General features: G+C 36.0%; 1 protein-coding gene across 1 annotated transcript in view; it reads left to right on the plus strand.

Moving 5' to 3' along the window:
- The first annotated feature begins 680 nt into the window (after window positions 1-680).
- The window catches only part of CEP112 (centrosomal protein 112), a 171,100-nt gene continuing 158,273 nt past the window's right edge, over window positions 681-13,507 (plus strand). The window contains exons 1-5 of the mRNA XM_009283475.2: window positions 681-797; window positions 1,748-1,938; window positions 2,720-2,886; window positions 9,649-9,742; window positions 12,163-12,237. Of these exons, the coding sequence (XP_009281750.1) occupies window positions 698-797; window positions 1,748-1,938; window positions 2,720-2,886; window positions 9,649-9,742; window positions 12,163-12,237 (627 nt within the window). The 5' untranslated portion in view covers window positions 681-697. The remainder of the gene's footprint in view (window positions 798-1,747; window positions 1,939-2,719; window positions 2,887-9,648; window positions 9,743-12,162; window positions 12,238-13,507) is intronic.

Below are 13,507 nucleotides of genomic sequence, written 5' to 3' on the forward strand. Positions count from 1 at the left end.
AGATGCGGGGGGTGGTACGGCCGGGCCTCGGCCTGGGGCCGGGGGTACGGCGGGGTTTGTCTGCGGGGAAAGGCCATGACGGCTTCAGCAGGCTGTCTGTTGTGTGCAGCTTAAGTTGGCAAAGAAATGTGCTAATTGCAAGCTCAAATGTCCAAGAAAAGATGTGTACTCCAGCGGGGAAGTTAATGACAGATGACCTTGGATAAGGAGCTCTTGTTTGGCTGTCTTTTCAATACTCCTTCGTTAAAAAAACATTCTGACAACATTTGTTGGTTCTGTTACTTTTAACTCGTAGGTCTAGTTGCTATTTTTCCACCTTTTCTCCCTCCTCTTTAAAAAAAAAAAACCAAACTAATTCTAAGGAAGAAAAACTTATGAATGCAGATATGAGACAAATGCCATTAGGTGTTTGATACAAACTGTGTGTAATTGAATACATTTTTGTGTGCTTGACTATTCATTTTCAAATCTAAACAAACACACTCATGTAGATTACACTGAATATCTGTTATTTGCAAAGAATCACTCTTATTTTTGTGTTTACTTGAACAAAACAAAATATTTAGTTTTATTTTCTGTATAGTTCCAAAACATGTCTTTGCACGGCCTAAGATGAACAGAGACTAACGTATAGTGGTATTTGAACTTTTCTACTTCAGTATGAATAATTTTGCAGGTTACTTGGTGTTCTTTCAAAATGAATGGTGAAGAGGAAATATGGGAAAAACTAGATGCAGAATTTGATCACTGTGTTGTGGATATGAAGCCTCATGTTCTAAAACTACAGCATAGGTCAGGTAAATATGGTAAAATGTGCATATAGAGAAACGCTAATAACAAAATTCTAGGTTACTGATAATTATTATGTGTACTTGTATCATTTTCTTTAACCAGATGCTTAATGTCTAATGTTACAAGGCACTGTTTTGAGGGGGGGTTTGTACAACTTCTAAAGCTGGATTTTTTTTTTTAGGTACCTATTGCTATTGTTTGAGCTTATCTGTCTTATCTTGGTGATGTAAATGTGCTTTTGCATAAAGACATTAATGTCTCTATTTTTGAAAGATTACTTCAGTAGAAACTAAAAGCTTCTAAAAGGCATTGTTTTTGAGATGGCACTTACAAAATTGCAAATATTTTTTAGAGATAAGCTTTTTAAAATTTGGCTTAGGAATGTGTAATATAAACATCAATTAATAAATGATGTTTTATAAATGTAATGAGAACAAACTGGTTATTATTAAAGGCACGAACCCTACAAATTAAGTCCTTGCTTGTAAACATTTAATCAAATGAATAATTTCATCATCTAGCAAAGCTTGTGTAAATAGAGATTTTTAATATTAATGAAGATTTATTGTGTATTTAAAATATTAATGCTCATGCAAGCTGTACGTTGTAGTTAAAGGCAGCTCTTGCAGTGAGTTCAGAATTCCTGGCGACTTATGTGTTCTGTACTTATTAGAGGTTGATTCCAAACATAGTATTTCTAGAAATCATGTAAACTTCTGGTAAACATGCTGGACGATGTAAATTTGAACTGTTGCTAAAGACTTATTTTTCATCCAGGTAGTTAACTATATTTTCCTTTTGTTTGGTCATTTGGGTTTTTTTGTTTGTTTTGCTTCAAACTTTTGAATAGAAGGGAAACATCTACAAAATTGGTGACCAGTAATGGCTTCTGTTTTTTCTATGTGTTTGATTTGCTCTGAAAATGTATAGTGATTATGTATATCTATATTTTTAGAACGACAAAGATGTGCACTGTGGATTAAAAAACTATGCGAACCCTCAGGAGCAGGCACAGGAATAGTGGGAAGGAAGAATCGGAACCTATATGCAAAACTTTTGCTCCACATGCTAAAGCGAGGTGTGCTGGAAGGTCCTTTTACACATAAACCAGAACCAGGAATACTGAAAACTTTACCTTCATACATGGTGGGTGCAACTTCTTTATAAGACAAACTTGCTTAAATATATTCTGAAAATACTTTTAAGTCTTCGATTTGGCATGAAGTTGAAAAACAATTCTGAATTCATTGAGTGGAATTGCATGTGGTAAATACAGGCATTTATGTTGCATATCTTGTAATTGGCGTTGGAAAAATCTTTCAATGCGCAAAACCTTTTATGAGACCTTTTTCTTCTTCAAAGTTCAGGTTCTAAGAAGGCTTATAAAAATAGGCCTTCTGAAGAAAGATAATTTTTGTCTAATTCTTTGAAAGGATGTAATAAAAGACCCTTGAGGCTATATTTTGTCTTAATCAGCAGATAGTTCTTCTAAAAGGAAAAATGTGCTTGAATGAGGTGACTTTAGTAGTCTGCCATTCTGGCTTTTGCTACACACTCCAGCTATTTAAACTCTATGAAAGAAAAGATAACAGTTTTTCCCATAAATATTGTTAAGCTTGCAGTTTGTTTTCTGAAGACCTGGATATACTGTGTCAATCATTGACATCAGCTTTAGTGAGATAACAGTCCTAATTTATGCTAAAATTACCCATACTGAAAGAAGTGAAGTACTGGAAAACATTTACACCATTGCCTGTTGTACTAATTTCCATGGGTTGGGAAGGTAATATTTGCATGCCTCATTGACTTCATTGGAAAAAGAATTTTTATACTGCAGATATTCCTGCAGGAAACGACAATAGCAGTGTAAAGAATATATTTGTGTAAATATATTCTAGTGTTGATTTTGCATTTATTTTATTTATAGTCAATTTATTATGATGAACCAAATTCAACAAGAGTTCAGAGTAGTAGCCCAGACTGCTTACCTGACTGGGTAATGGGAGAACTAGGAAACAGTGAATCTAAGCATGAAGAATCATGGAAGAGATCTTCTAAAGAGGAATCATCTTTAGCAACACCACTTACATACGGGTAAGATTTCTGTATTTTCTTTATTCAGTATTTGATTCATATTTAATAGATGTTTGATTTGATAAGCTCTGTATGTTTGAATTTGTATGTATGAGTTTATTACACTTCCTCATGGACTCATCTTGAATATAGCTTTATAGTACTTTATATACAGAAACTCTGGTAATAGCTTCTAATTTAATGATACCTTTTATACTTTTCTATTATTACATTCCTCCATTACATTGTCTTCTCTAGCTTCTGTTAAGTCTTCTTCCATGTCCCATAGCTCTATCCTCTTTCCCTTCCTCTTGTTCTCCTTCCCCTTTAAGTTACAGACCCTTAGCATGGAAAATCAATAGGCCAAACTGATAGTTTGAGAATTTAGCAGCAACTGAAGAGGGGGCTTCATAGTGATTTGGACTAGTGGTTACCGTGGGGTACTCGTGACTTGTACAAAGAGTGTGTTTTGCTAATGTAGAAATAATCACTGTCCACTTTTTTTCACGTTTTATCTCTCTTCATGTTAATACTCTCTGTAGACTTGGTTTGGTTACCTCTTCTGTAGACTTCAAAAGTAGATAATAGCTATTGTTCCAACATTCTAAGTATCTATCAAATAAGCTGGTACTCTGGTTATGTTTTTCAGACCTCAGATATTATGGTGGCAAAGCACAGTGGTCACAAGGCAAGAGGCATAATTCATACAAAATTACTTAACTGGGAGAGGGAAGCACAGACAAATGTGGACAGGCAGTAAGAAAGAAGTGATGTGGTAAAAGACTGTATAGATGCAGAAGACTCTCAGGCCACATTTTTCTTAAAATAGATCAAAACAGTTGCTGTCCCCTTGGAGTTCTTGTACAGTCCTGTTTTCTGCATGCTGATGTATGGAAACTGGAAAGTGGTATTAACTAATGAAGCTGAGGTGGATTAATCTTCACTATTTCTATACAGTTCAAAATAAAAGGAATGTACAATAAGCAAGTGACAAAAAATGTGGGGAGAGTAAATATAATAAAAAGTTGTAGTCTAAAGTCATAATGCTGAAAGGAGCTTGTATATCAAATAGTTTTTAATGGCTTTTTTCTATAGAGAATAGAAATATAAACAAGCATACAGATGGTAGATTAAGTGATGTTCTATCATTGTTGCTCACAGTTTTTTTTAGAGGAAACAGTATAGTGGCTCCCTGTAGATAAGCAAGTTTTGCTGTTCTGTGACGAAGGAAAGTTAGATGCATATAAAGAAAGAGGGACTTGATCCATCTTTTTGCAAACATGTTAGTTCTTATTAAATACTTACCAGTTTGTCTTGTGTTTTATCATGGTTTCTTTATGAAATAGTAAGATTTCTCTGTATTTCCCGTACGCTCCATGAATCTTGGATTACAGAAGGTCAGACCGGACCAGCTATACTTGTTAAAACTTACGAGGCTAAAAATCAGAGCTGCTGCCTGTGGGATACTCTGCCGTGTTGTTTTGTTCTACTGTGTGTGGAGGATTGTTTGCAGTGACTCCATCCTTGTCTAAACAGTCTCTCTCTGAGTTTGATTTAAAATGTTTTGATTTATATCATGCTGTCTACTACAAATACACGTGCTTTGTTGGTGACTAGCACCCCCTATGCCTAGATCCTGCGTATTTGTCATTAGGATAACTCAAAAATTTCAGTATTGCTTATTTGCAGCTGTACAGCAGAGTCCTGAGTATCTGTAGCGGCATCTTGTTACGGCAATCCATTGGACAGTCTTTCTGTAGCTTTGCAGGAGCCGGTAAGCTTAAGCTGCATCCTTAGTTCCAATCTTAGTACCAGTTGGGTATAAGGTTGTTTACAGAGCAGGTAAAGGGCTTGTTCTCCTGTTGGCTTAGAAAAACGTCCCTGCCATATTGAAGGTGTGCCAAGCTGGTCAGTTGGACACTGTTGAAAATCATAGGCTTTTTCTCCGTCCTATTTTTTGGGAATCTTAGGTAAATTTTGTATTAATCTATCTTCTGTTCTTAAATATTTACTTTCTTCTAGTTTTTCTTATGCAGTGCAACTTTGCACTGATTATCAAGATCTATGTTCCTTTTGTTTTTTTAATCTGGCTGCATTGCAGTCATGGATGGAATTGCCTCTTGTTTGCAGTTTAGTTAATGTTTAAACTCTCTGAAGTGAAAAAAGCACTCTTAGAGGTAGGGCGTGCATATTATTCAAAACTCAGTAAGCTCTGTACAAGAGGAAGTAAGTGTTTGCTCTACTTCTATATGAAACTTCTGGTTTAGTTTCATTGCATTATAAATAGGCTCTCAGGTTTTGTTTCAGAAGTCTAATGCTTTTTTACTGTGTTCACTTATTTTTCATAAGTGGTTATCATTAGCTGTTTATTTTTTTAGGCACACTGATATTTATGCTATATATCACAGTGCTGAGTCTTGCATTTTTTAAATTTTTCAGCTGTGATTTGGATAGATGACATAGGCACTCTTGCAAGTTACATCACGTCGATATTGAGTATCTTGAAACTTTTCCTCTTATGTATACATTAACTACATGTAATTCTAACAGTCATTTAAAAAGTTGCTCTTAGGACTGATGCACCTCCTCCTTCTGAGTCCTACAACATTAATACTAAGGGGTCTTCTGGTTGCTTACACTCAAATGCTCTGATACGAACCTGTGGTTTTGATAGCAGACTTGCGGTTTAGGAAACAAAGGTGGAGAATGGAGAAATTGCCAGCTGTGTTACCATATTACTGCTTTAGGCTTGATGATACAAAGAGCCATTGGGAAGAGCTGTCCAAATACCCTCAATTAAAAAAAATTAGGTTTGACCTTATGAAAACAAGGAATGTATTATGCTTTAGAAATGCTTTTTGAGACCTCAGCTAAATCTGTGTGAGATGGCATTGTGCCATGTCAGGATATACCCAGCATAGATCTGATCAGATTGTCTTGGTCGCTGGGAGTAGCATCATCATGATAAAGTATCACTCTGAGTATTAGAAGCAATAAAGCAACATCAGCACAGCTCTCCCCTATTGAGCCCAATCTAGCATATTGATATCTCTACAAGGCCATATGTGCGGCATAAAAATACACCTAATTCCTCTGAATTCCTTCCTTACACTGTCAACTAGGGTGTTATTGAGTGGGATGAGGCAGCATACTCCTCCCTCTGCATCTAACTGGTGCTTGTCCCCATTTGAGGAAGGCTGAGATACGATTCTACCCACTCTGTCCCTTGTATTATTTGCCATACTTTTTCCTGTCTTCACTACCTGGATTATAGTAGAATATTGGGAATCTGACCCCTTTTCCCATTCAGTATCTGAACCTAAGATCCGGCTTGGTCTGGCAAAGTTCCCTAAGTTGTGGGTGGGGTAGTGAAGCTTTATTTCATTTACTTTTTCTTTTTTGTGCTGTGGTACTGTAGCAGTACCTACATTGGTGATCAACAGATGGTTCCCAAGGCTCTGGTGAGTTCTCTGGAGACCTGTGTTGCATATTATTTCATGCCAGGAGAAGCAAGTAAATGTGATGGAATAAGTTACTGGTTTAAAGAAATCTGGAAGTGAAACTTAGCTGCATAGGCATGGCTCCGCTAATGAGTACTCATACCAGAATGGACCTGTGTCTAAGGAAATCTGAATTTGTGTTGGCAGTTAGAAATTTTGATAGCTCTGTAGATTACATAAATTAATCTTCTTAGTAATGAGAAACTAATGTAAAATGTATGAGTTATGCAGGAAGAAATACTGAAGGTAAATGTTTCAGCTGTTATGTTTTGTAGAAATAGCTTATTTAATACTTATTTACATGTGTCTATCATAGAATAGTTTGGCTTGGAAGGGACCTCTAAAGTCATCTAGTCCAACCCCCCCTATATTAAGATGTTAGCTTTACTCAACGTATAGATCCTGCCTTTCTTTGTATTTGCAGTTTTGAACGAGCTATCAGTGCAAGCGAAGATGTAAAGTATTAAATATTTCTGGAAGCTGCAGTTTGTAGAGAGAGCCAGCAGATGGTGATCTTGTTACATTATACTTGTCTCTCTACTCAGAATGTGTATTAGGAAAACTGTACCCATAGGCATGTAATATATGTAGTGGGATGAAGATTTTGCATTCCAACTGTGACTCAGTTCTTACAGATAGTCTACATCATTTTCTCAGGGCAAAATAGATAATGTCAGTGAGAAATTTTTGAGTAATTTTTTGGTGCTTGTTTATCTCAAGATTCCCCCCTTTAAAAGAAGCAAACAAATGGAGAAGTTCTTTTCGTAGTTATTTTTATCTTGCAATATACGTACTTGTATGTATGAAGATTTTGGCTTTTCTATAAGACGTTGTTTATCATCTGGCTAAATAAAAAAAATAGATAGACAAACCTTACTTGCAAGCTAGGGTGTAAATGAATAAGACCAAGCCAGCTGGTGCTAGAAAGGTGCATCTTTATTTTGAAACATGAGAAAATTGTTTTTTGGAATGTGTAGTTTGGTTTGAACAGAAACCTGGTCTTTCTGACTCCATAGGAAAATTCTACTGTATGTTTATAGATTACGCCTGAAAAACATTGTTAAAGGTTAGTGTGTAGCTGTGCTGTACCAGGAGGAACCAGTGAGTTTCCCTTACTTTGTTTCTAGTTGGAAATTATTTACTAATCTCCTTTATTAGCAGCAAATTGCTTCCTTCTCCCATGTTAGCTCACTGTTTTGGCTGAAGCAGGAGGTCACAGGGCTGGTGTTAAGACTCTGACCATTCTCCACTCACCTGCCGTGGGAGGAAAAAGAAATAATCTTGTGATTTCTGGAGCCTGACTCATATTAGCAGAAGGCTGGCAAAGGGAGTGAACGGGTAGTAATGCTTGATATGAACAAAATTGCCATCCGTCCTTAACGGTCTTCTCAAATTTTGTTTATAGAATCAAGTAAAGCAACTTCCTTTTCAGTTCCTCTTCAAAATAGCAAATATAGAACTAAGAACATATCTGGACTTTTTTTCCCCATTTTGTCAATTTAAAAATATTACCAGTAACTTGGGTTGGTTTGAATATTTATTGATACTCCTTAATTTCTTAATGATGGGGCATGAATTCTGTTTTCTCTCATTTTAAACAATTGGAACTTTATTGAATTGTTAGGTAACCTGAGTATTGTTCAGAAAAGAAGTCTGATAAAAGTGCAGATTTACTGACAGGCAAAGATTTGTCTCCTTTTAATGAAAGATCATTTCGTCTCAAATGAAATCTTGGTGAGAAACGCATGATTTGGAATGCTAGAGACAGTCGTTGTATTACTATATTTCTTTTAGTCTTTTTTAACCTTTAAGTCTTTGCTTATCTAAGCTATTTACTGCTTTGTAACTGTTATTTTGCTTCCATGTATGTTGTTGGTATTTATTGGCGCTGGAAGGGAAGGTATGCTCCCATTTGTTGTATTTCACTGTTCCCTGCTGTTTTGATGAAAGCTGTGGCAGTGTGCTTCATGAAAAGTTTGTCTGTGTTTGTCTTCCTAGAAGTGACTAGTTTACATTGTACATCCAACAGTTGTCTTTCTGTTCATAAACACTTAATTTGTCTCAGTGTCTTTTTGGCATAACTTACTGTCTAATTTGCTGCCGGATGGAAAGAATGAAAGGTATTTTAATGGTCTGCCTTGATTTTAATACAATATAGCTAGTCGTAGGAAGGTGAGTGGACTAACAGGAGTTTTTAATTACTTTAATACATGTGGATTTGACATTGGAGTATATGCTGAAGGGTGTTTTGCTACTGTTTTGGATCTTTTGTGATATCAACCTATCTAACAAACTCTCATAATTTTATTTTATTTTGTTCTAGGCTGTTCTTTTCTTTTACTGTTCTATAGTTGAGAAAGGTCTGTTGACCAGGTGCATCAGTGAAGGCTATCTTCACCTACCTGCTATTCTTAATTTCCTTTTGTTCAAATGCTTTTTTTTTTTAAATGATAAAAGCTTGTCCAAAAAATCCCTGTCCACTTTTTTCTCTACTGGACAGAGTACTTGTTCATGCTGTACTCGTGTCCTGTCTTGTGGGCCTTTCTTTACCATCCCCCCATATATACCACTTTAGTCCATAAAGCAGAGCTGAAATGAAATGCAGCTAATACAGTCTTTATGACTTGTTTCTTTGACATGTTACTCTCCACCCTGGCCTTTCAAGCCATCGCTTTTCTATTGAGCTGTATGCGTAGTTCTTGCCCTTGTCTTCCGGTTTGTATCTTACATGAAGATATACCTTGATCTAACCTCTTTTTTGTTTGTTTGGTTTTTTTTGGCCTTCCCAAAGTCTTCTCCCCTATGGTGCAGCCAACCATCACCTTCATTCCTTTTTCTTCTCTGAGTTGCTGGACTTTATCCTATGCTGTCTCGTATGTTTCACAGTTTTGTTTCAAAAACATTCTCTCAGATCAGCCTTCTCAGTTAACTTAGATTTATTATAAAATCTTTTGGGAGATGTTGGGTCACGTAGTAACTGAGAAACGCAAAGAACACCTTTTAATATACTGTGATATACCCGATATTTCTGGTGGTTTGTTGGTGTGGGGTTTCTGGGCTGTTGTTTTTTTAATGGAATGCTTAAGGCTTTTGTTTGCCTTTAACATGCCTTTAATAAGAAATTTTTCTTTTTTTATTCTGCTATTTTTGATCCTTACATCTTGACAATTATTTTCTCTTGTGTTTTTTAAAAGATTTCATTTTAAGATTAACATCCTTTGTGTGCCATAAGTTGTTGAAAATGAATTCTTCTCTTTCTGCTTACTCTTTTTGTTAACAACAGGGAAAGATTCAAGTACAATGAGAAGCCAGCATTAAGATCACATTCTATGAGTCCTCACCGGACAGATGCAGATAACCTAGCCACACCACTGTCTGTAAGATGCTTCTCCTTTTTTGTCATAAAACTTGCTCTAGTTTTTAATTAATTGTTTTTGTATATCCCCGTAAAGCTGTTATTTCTAATTGCATGAGTCATGATCCCTGTGTACAAGTGCAGATATTTGGGAAGGAGTGATAGGAAAGACTAAAGCTCATCAAAATCTGCCCTCTGCAAGTGCAGGGGGAAAGAATTTCTTGCAGGATGCTCTCAATTCATCCTAATGGTTGACCTCTGTTTAGTGTAGTGTGTTTAATGTCCGCTGCATTGTTTTCCCTAGGCTTGGCAAACTGACTGTATTGACATCATCTTGTATTTTGCAATAGTAGATTAAAGAAAGCTGCATAGATGTCTTTGGCTCTGTTTAATGATGGTTGACCTCTGAAAGAGTGAATTTTGGACAGTTTGTTTTATCGAACTTTCCACAACTAGCATTATGGCTGATGGAAGGACGCTAAACAGACTTCATGTAAACCCCTTTTAGTCCAAAATATTTAATGATATTGTATGTATAATTGCAAGCATTTAAACTGAAAATTACTCCTGACAAATATATGTTACCAACAAGTATGCTGTTTTTCTTCGTGAATATGTTCTGTAGCCTTGTAGTGTCCAGTCTTTCTTTCTGGAGAGGTCTGTCTCCTATGGTTCCTTCACCATAGCCAGTGCATCTATAATAGCTGTCATTCCTCCATGAAACACTGAATTTGCTGTATGTATGTTGTAGGTCTGCCCACACTTATTTTTTGATTGTATGAGGATCAGTTTAGAAAGATTGCAGCTGGAAGTGGGCTGTTGGCACCCGAGCAATTCATATAGACTGTTCTTACCCTTCTTTACTGGGCACAATCAAGAACTTACGAGGACATGAAGTGAGAGTGGGATAAACTGGAAGCTTGCTTCTGAGGTCTATCTTTCTGGGGAAACTTGTGTTCTGCTATGCATTTGGAGTAGAGGACTAGCAAGGGGATGCTTTATCATGGCAGGCTACGAATGGTCTGTGGGCAAAAATGTCTCTGCTCTAGGCTCTGGTTGATATGAATGTACTTACGTGTGCATTGATTGTATCTATACAAATGTAATTTAAAAAAGAAATGCCATAATTAAAAATAAAAAATAAAAACAGATGCTGGATTTACTAAATTTCTCCTTATTGGTTTCCTGTTTGTTTTACTTGAGTTAAGAAATATTTCTTATGGAACAGTTATTGTAAAGAAAAGGATTTCCTTCAGTTGAAACCTGGATTTGGGGCTTTAAAGTTTTTTGTTGTTTTGTTTTGTTTATTTTTTTGTTCCTGGCTCTGCCACAGGCTTCCAGGGCAATGTTAGACAAATCACTGCACTTCATTGTTCTTCAACTCCATATACTGGAAACTACTGTGATTACAGCTTTAAAAGGGCCTTTAAGTGAAATAATCCTCTCTTGCTTTGCCAAACAGTTTGATGAATGTTTGGCTGGCTGGAACAAATAGTATCTTGTTCTGTTGTCAGTGACGCACAGATGTTCTGGCATAATTCAGGCCCAGGTAGAGGAACAGGGAGTCTTTTAAGAAACATTAAGAACTGCCTCAACCAAGTGTTGATTAACTGAAGTCCAAGCTCCGTTCCCTGTATGTTCATAATGAATGAGCAGGTTTAAAAAAAGAGGTGCTTACATGTCAATACACAAACCTCTTGCTAACAAAACTTAATGCGATAAAGTAATTCACGCTTCAATATTCTGTTTTTCTAAATAGTGTTATATCTCGGTTAAGGAAAATTTTCTGTACCAGCTCCCCTATTTGATACATTAAATACAATCAGTAGTTACTGTTATCCTACAGGAGAAACTTTCTTCTGAAAGACATAGCCTTGAGCGACTATAACTACAGTGCTTACTGATTGTTGGAAATTCTTTCTGCAAAGAGGACCCCTAGCCCTGAGCTGGGCAGCAGCTCCTCTGTCCTCTGCTTTTGCAGCTCTGCCCACTATAACTATTCCTGCCTTGCTGTGGTTTCCTTTAAATTTTTTTTTTATTATTATTATTTGGAGGCTGATCAGGTGATCTCTGAATTCTGGATTAGCCCCACAAAAGGTACTGTGGAGATGGATCATTTCTAGAATAAGTATGTTGCCTACAGAATGGAGTATTTTGATTTTTGTTTAGTAAACTCACCCTTTGTAAAGGAGGCTGTTGCTTTGGAAATAAGTAAAATAAAGAACAACATTAAAGTGAGGAGGCAGGCTAATTTATCCTCTGAATTCCTTTCTTAGCACAGTATCCTACTGGTAACTGAGCTGTTTAGATTAAAGCTGTCAGAGGTATCATGACACTATTAGGAAGTGCAGTGTAGGCCCAGTCAATTAGAAGCTTTTTTTTTTTTTTGACTATGTATCTGCCAGCTCTTCTGATATTTTGTTTGACTTTTTTATGTTCCAGGACCATCGTCATAAAAAACCCATTTCTTTGGATGACAGTGACCTTGAAGCACGTCTCAATAGTTGGAATCTTGGGGTAAAATAAACAGAGTACATCACTTATTTATTGACTTGAAATGAAAACTCCTTAGTAATGTAGCCTGCATCTCTGAATTTAGTCAATGAAACTTTATGTAGGAATCAGTCTTTTAGAAATGAATTGATAGAGCTTGGAAAGGTTAATTATGAATACATGTAATCTTGAGAAGAAAATGTTAAAAATACCTCATTTTTAAGCAATAATAATCTTATTGTATTTAATACAGTTACTGATAAATCAAGCAAAATAGTAATACCTGCTGGTCAAAACCTACTGTCTTACTCTGGTAGAAATTCAGACTGTTTCTTGATATGTCGATAACATTATTTTGAATTTATACTTGTATAAAGGAAAGAAGAGTTTGGCTTTCTATGTTGTTATTTTTTTTTTTTAAGAAATACAGAGTTTGCAAGCCATTAATACAACCGAACATTTTTTTTTTGCCAGAGTTTGCCTCCTTTTGGAAGTGTTCAAGAGGCTTTTCAGTGTGTTTAACCTCTTTCCTTCCCTGTTAATAATTAGAATCTTTAGGCCAGCTCTGTGGCTCTTACTCATGGAAAGAATAGTGTGTCTTTGCGAATTTCCTCTGCTGAGGAAGGATCTACCTCTGTGGAAGCTTCTGCAGTGCTTTGGCCTATGTTCTTGTGTGGCCTTGGCTTTATAATGTGTTTGTGAATACGGTACTTTTGCTACGATGCTGAGATTTGTCCTGACTTTGATATATCAAAACTAAAGTATCTGAAAGAGAATCTACTGTGGGGATGGAATAAGGAGGAGTTCTTTCTTGGACAGCTTGACAACTTCAGAACTAGTGTTTATTGGATCTCAGCAAAAATGTAGAAGATACCTCCCCAAAGCTTTCCATGTTTACCGCTAGGAAGGCATTAATCTGTATTAAAAATTTTTTTTTAGACTCTAAACCACTTTTGTAAACACTTCTGTAAAATCAAATCTATTTTCAAGCTGTCATCTTTTCTTTGCATTTGAACACATCCTCTATATTTTTGGGCTGGTGTAGCACAAGAAGTAAATACGGTGAGGCAGTAAATATATTTTTTATAAGGAGAAATGAAAAAATTGCTAGCTAAAATTGATGCAAATATGCGTTAATCTTCTTTGATGTTTGCATGTACAAATTCAGTATGTGCAGCTTGATCTATGTGTTGTTCCTGAGCAGTTAATCAAATATTTTGGACCTAGACATATTAGATGAATTTAAATTTCATTTAAATTTAAGGCTACTGTTATAATAAGACTTTATTCTTGC

This window comes from Aptenodytes forsteri, unplaced genomic scaffold (genome assembly GCF_000699145.1).
Source record: "Aptenodytes forsteri isolate BGI_AS27 unplaced genomic scaffold, ASM69914v1 Scaffold86, whole genome shotgun sequence".
In the NCBI taxonomy this organism is placed as follows: Eukaryota; Metazoa; Chordata; class Aves; order Sphenisciformes; family Spheniscidae; genus Aptenodytes; species Aptenodytes forsteri.